This window comes from Nesoenas mayeri (assembly GCF_963082525.1).
Source record: "Nesoenas mayeri genome assembly, chromosome: 3".
NCBI lineage: Eukaryota > Metazoa > Chordata > Aves > Columbiformes > Columbidae > Nesoenas > Nesoenas mayeri.
Window position 1 is genome coordinate 75,916,977 of NC_137544.1, and position 6,000 is coordinate 75,922,976.

The 6,000-nt window shown below is 50.4% G+C and overlaps 1 protein-coding gene across 2 annotated transcripts in view; it reads right to left on the reverse strand.

Moving 5' to 3' along the window:
• The window catches only part of TRIM67 (tripartite motif containing 67), a gene marked incomplete at both ends in the record, with an annotated part of 34,240 nt that extends 30,336 nt beyond the window's left edge, over positions 1-3,904 (reverse strand). For both annotated transcript variants that reach the window (XM_080342898.1, XM_080342899.1), the window contains one exon: positions 2,993-3,904. In XM_080342898.1, the coding sequence (XP_080199024.1) occupies positions 2,993-3,904 (912 nt within the window). The remainder of the gene's footprint in view (positions 1-2,992) is intronic.
• Positions 3,905-6,000: the final 2,096 nt, after the last annotated feature.

Here is a 6,000-nt window from a genome sequence, read left to right on the forward strand (position 1 = left end):
CTATTGATTAGATAAGCTTACCCTCGTGCTGAATCCTGAAACAGCCCTCATGTTTTTGGGAACACAACTCTTTTAGCCAGACTTTTGGAATCCAACACTTGCTTTCGACTGCCTGCCTGCCCTTTACAGACATCTCCAGCTGTGGCTTTTTCCAGTATTTCGGTATATATATATAACCATTGCAAATGGCCAGAGTTGAAATGTGTCCACCCTCATTCCTCCTATTGGTAGGTTAAAAGGCCTACCAACTTAAATCTGGCAACAGTGACACTGTTCTCGCAATGAAGACCTACAAGGACTTAACTTTGGCAGTAGACTTTAAAAATACAGTTTTACTTAAAAACCTTGAACTACTAGTCCAGATGCAATAAAGTCAATAGATTTACACTGATCTATGCCATTGGGGCCCTGATGTTATTCTACACCATTTTAATTCCTCTGTAGGAGATGTTATGTACAGCAGAGTAAAGGGGAAACCTGCACCATTAACACAGGCCAACCAATCTCGTACAGCTTTCATGCCAGCGGTACAGCTGTGGGCAAATGCACTTTACATTGCACTGTATGGACAAGTTCATATATTCTGCAATTTGCCACTAAACCCCTATACAAGGCCCAGATAAAGGAGGAGTCAAACAGTTTGAACAAAAGGCTGATCCAGAAGTGGTCTGGAAAAGCAATTCTACAGTCAGCAGAAAAAATATTTGAAGTTTGTGGTTGTGGGATGAAACTGTGTCTTCAGAGGCAGGGAAATAGCTCTGGCAGCCTTTCTTAGATGAAGAATACTAGCCACTGGCCTTAGAAGGAGTTGCTTATCAGCTGATGGTAAACAACTGTCAATCTGTCAAATTTACTGGGCTAAGGACGCTTATGGACAAGCCCTTCCAGCTGCCTCTACCAGCAACACCTGGAGCACCTGGAGAGAACACACAAAGCTTGAATTACATTTGGCACACTACTCAATGTAAGTAATTTATGGTTTGGCCAAAGTAACTGTAGGTAATAAACTTGTAGAAATTGCTGTATCTTAGAACTATTTCTAAGCAGAAATATCTAATTCCAAAACAATTTAGCTGAATGAATGTGAGCTGATGATTTAGGCTCTCTGGCTATATGGTTCCATTATATTTATCTTCTGTCAAGCGCGTTGTTCTAGGAAAAATAATATTCACATGAGCACAATTTTAGAGTCCCCAAATTAGTAGATTTTTGAGTATTTTTTTTCTTTCACTAGAACATTCATATTAATTGAGTCTGTAAATCAAGAGAAAAATCACATTTGGTGATATTCCCAGAAAAAAAAATGCAGTAAAATACAAACCACCAGGGTATTGTTCTTTCTTTTGACAATGTTTGACAGCAGGAAAGAAAGAAAATGACTAATTGTGCATCTCAATAACACCAGAGTTTATCACATTGTTCAAAAAGGCATCAAATAGTTTTAACCCAAGGAACTCTATAATACAGCACAAGCTGGTCTCTCACATTCCAAAACATCAGCCACATTCGCACAGTGAACTCAGCCCCTGCTTGTTAAAATAATTCTGCTCAGAAGAGGATTCTGCCATTGACATAAGCAGCAACAGCTGTGAATTTGTAATCTGCTCCTTTTGGGCCAGGAGAACTTCTCTGCACAAACACCGGTCACCTTAGCGATGAAACTGCTGAGCCCTTGGCAGGGATCATTCAAACTGAAACATGCACTGAAGAAGTTTGTCTTTCTCACGTGGACAAACTATGCAGATGATCCCGAGGGACATCTCTTTTTAATCTTAATATCAAAAGTGGGGGTTTTACCTTGCCAAATGTCTTCATCCATTCCAGGGATGAAGAGGCCAATGTTGATTTTGTCCTCTCCCTTTACTGCTAACTGTAGCAGGGTGTGAGAAGAAGGCAATCCTGTGGCCAGCAGAGCTGGCCAAGCACTTTTTGCACTGTGGGGGAAGTCCCTTCTCCCCAGTACAGCAGGAAGCTCCAAAGCACTGCTCTCAGTACTCAGGTATTGGAAGTCCCCTCTGTACATTTATATGTTTAAACTCATAATTTGTCCAGGGTCCACCTTTCTTAGCAAGGATGAGCTAACTTCATATACTTTTTAAACTTCTCAGGTCATGTCTTGCTCTTTATTCAAATGGCTGCAAAGTCTTACTTTTAAGAAGGAGAGCGTGGCCAAGTGACCCAGCAGCTCTACTGGAACTCTGCAAATTGCCTGTGCTGTAAAACAGCTGGCTCTGAAGTCTTCCCATGGGGGCCTCAAGGAGGACTAAGGATCTTCGCTTGCAGGGAAGCATGAATTGGACAGACCATGACATCATGTGAATCAGAAAAAGTTTTACTTGTCCCCAGACCCCATCTATTCCACAATTCCTTACTCATCATGAAGGTCCCTCCAGTGATTCCTCCTGGCCTCTTTGGGAACTGTGTAGGAGGGGAGACCTCTTTGATGCCCAGGAGACAACATCATGTCCTGTGATCCTCCTTATCATGCTTTCCTCTCTAAAACATTCAGGTGGCTCTAGGCCACTCTCCCGCATTGACACCTGGTAGGAAATGGCTGTAGCAGCTCCCACTGAGTCCAAGGTGAAAGGAAGGAATGATAATCCTGTCTCCTCACAGGCAGTTGCTGCCTTCTGCGAGAGGACAGGATGGCCAAGGATCCTGTGGAAAGCAAGTAAGTTCGTGCAACAGACTCACTAATCCCAAGTATCTGAGGCCTGGTTGAGGCTGAGACTTGCTGGCTGAGATAAGGTGAGTCCAACATGGGAGGCAATCTGTGGGTTTTTTAACCCTGAGCAGAGGCTGCAGGGTCACTGAGTAGTCAGGAAAGACCAGAGACCTAAGAGCACCAAGCCAAGAGAAAAAAGTCTGGGAGGATGCTGGACATGAAGTGGCCTTATGTCTCACAAACTCCGACCCGATGTCGGAGATGGGATGAACAAATTCCAGGACCCAGCATTGCCCCAGCTCCTCCTGTCCGGCCAACAGGACTCACCTTGTGCTGCTTCCACATGGCGCCCAGGGCCTTCACGTCGTGCTTGCTGTGCTTGCCCTCCTCCAGGCACTGGTAGCAGACGGGGCTGCGGCAGCTCACGCAGTACATGCTGTAGTTCTCCAGGTCGTGCTCGGCGCACGTCGGCACCTTGCGGCCGCCGCCCGCCCCCTTCCCGCCACCGCTGCCGTCGCCGCCGGGGGCGCCCGGCTGTCCGGGCGGCGGCGTCAGGCGGTGCTTGGCGAAGGGCCCGCGGGCCGGGTGGCAGCGGAGCTGGCAGGCGGAGCAGTACAGCACCTCGCACTGCTCGCACAGCACGGCGGCCGGCTCGGGCGGGCTGCGGTCGCAGAGCTGGCACTTGGCGGCGGCGGCGGCGGCGGCGCGGCCCTGCTGGTAGCGCTGCACGATGGCCTCCAGCAGCCGGTTGCGCTGGAAGCCGCGGAGGCCCCGCTGGTCCAGGGAGGCGCTCCGGTGGCACTGCGGGCAGGTGAGGGAGGAGCTGGCGGGGCCGGCGCCCCGCGGAGCCGCCGCCGCTCCCGGGGGCGCCGGGACCAGCGGCAGCACCCGCACGCCGTTCGGGGACTTCAGGCTGGGGGTGTAGGAGCCGTAGCCGCTGTCGGTCTCGCTGTGCAGGCTCAGCTTGTCCGCGTGGTCCCCGCCGCCGGCCGCGCACTCCGAGTCCGGGCAGGCGGCGGGGCCCGCGGCCGCTCCCGGCCCCGGCGCGGCGGCGGCGGCGGCGGCTGCGGGGAGCGCGGGGCCTCGCGGGTGGAGCAGGGGCGGCAGGTGCTGCTCGCTCTCCGGGGTCTGCACGGCGATGGTGCGGGCGCAGGGCAGGCAGACATTGTGCGAGCAGGGCAGGATGATGGGCTCCCGGAAGAGCGAGCCGCACACCGGGCACTTCAGCTCCTCTTCCATGGCCGCGGCGCCGCTTTGTGCGTGCGGGGCGCGGGCGGGCTCAGGCGGGCGGCGCAGGGTCGCCGCCGGCTCCCCCCATCCCCCGCGACGCCCCTCGCCTACCTCCCCTCCGGGCGCCGCGGCGGGGCCGGGAGGGCTCCGGCCGCGGCCGCCGCGCCGGGCGGTTCAGCACCCGCCGGGGTAGACAGCTCCGCGCGGCGGGGCCGGGCAGCGCCGGGGCCGGGGCCGCGGCCGGAGGAGCCTCCCGGCGCTGGAGCTGCTTGGGGCGGGCGAGGGGCTCAGTCCCGGCCGCGGCTCGGGCGGGAACCGCCGTGAGGCTTTTCTGGCGTTGGAGGCATAGAGTAATAATATATGGGGAAGGGAGGCGGGGGGAGGAGGGAGGGCAGGAGTAGGAAGAGGCGGGAGGAGCCCTTTCCAGCAAATAAGTGATCGCTCTCTCTACGGCTGGGGACAGCGAAAACATTTTTTAAAGGATCTCTATCCAACGATATCTTTATATGTTTAAATAAAGCCATTGTTTGGGTAGCGAGCTGAACGCAGGCGGGGTTTTGTTATCCCTAGTAGCCCTTTCTCCACTCCCCGCGGAAAGGAGAAAGGAGGACGCTTGCCAACAAACTAAGAGGGTGCCTCTCCTTCACACGGATGTCACCATGCTGGAGCACAACCGATATGCCCTAAACGTCAGGGTCTGTTAGAGGGAAGAATGAAAAAGGGGTTAAGAGAGAAACGCGAACCCTGGTTACAAACGCTGTGGCTGGAAGGGGCGGGAGAGTGTAGCGAGTGGGGAGACGTGCCGTATCGCCCAAGCTCTAGCTGTGTAACCCCAACAGAAATGTGCTGCGAAGATAAATCACGGATGACAGCTGAGAGTTTATGAACTGAAAATAACCATCCTTAGAAGAAAGAAACCAGCAGTGGGAATTCCCCCATCTGTTTTGTTTACATATGCTTAGCTGAATGTAACAGTGGTTTGTTTTTGTAGTGAAGAGATTACATACAAAAGTGATTTCACTGCTTTATTATCATTATTATTATTTTATTCATCTGTCTTGTTTAAAAGCCACTTCTGTAATAACTTCAGTTCCATAAGCAGATCCTAATTTTTTGTTTGGTTTAAAATGCAGCCTTGTTGTTTCAGAGCAGCTATTTTAAAACGCAGAACTAACTGGCATCAAGTGGAAAAAAAAAAAAAAAAAAAAAAAAAAGAAACACCCAAAAAACGAACCCAGAACATATTAAATGCATCAGCTCTAATCATAATGTTGTTTAGTACGCTATGAGCATTTTGTGACACTTGATAAGAAAGGATTTTCTAGTTTCAGGTTTTGCTTTTGCCAGATTATTAAAACTGTTGAAGCATAGAAAAGGAGGAATGGGGGTAGAGAGTAGGAATATATTAAAGGTTCCTATTTTTTTTTTTTAAGTCTTTCCTCTCTACTGTTTTCCTTCTTGTATCTTGCCTAGTGATTCTCATGACAAGCTGAGGGGAAAAAAAGTCCTGAGGGGTTTAAAGCTTTGTAGTTCCCCAGCTCAAGGGGGAAAGGGTCAGGTTTGTCCTCTGGTGCACAAAATAAACAGAGCTGACCCATATAAACCTGCTTTTCTTCTGGCTAGGTATCTTTTTCTTTTATGTGACCTCTGTGCCAAGATTGAGAGTTGATTGACTGACTGACTGGCTACCTCCAGCCAGAAACCTCAGCAGTGCAAGAAACATTCTGAAACACCACTGATTTCGCAGTTACCTTATGCTACTACTGTGCAAGGGAAAGCTGTGAGTGGAATGCTGTGATCTTCATAGTCTCTGTTCTCTGCGCTACCGTCTGCCAGCAGTGGGAGTGGGTGTATACTAAACATTCCTTGCAGACCTATAGGTGAATCCAAGTCAAAAATTTCATGCCTATGTTGGAAGCCATAATCCTAAAGGTAATTAGGAAGGCATGGTAGCTTTTTACTGGACTTTTGCTTTCTTTCTTTACGCATCCTGTGTGTAAGGTGCCAATGATCATAGCAGGTGTAATGGTAGCATCAGGTCTGAGACATCTGAGCAAAACTGGGTATATCAGTCAGGAAGTGGTGGAAATATAAAGGTAGCAATA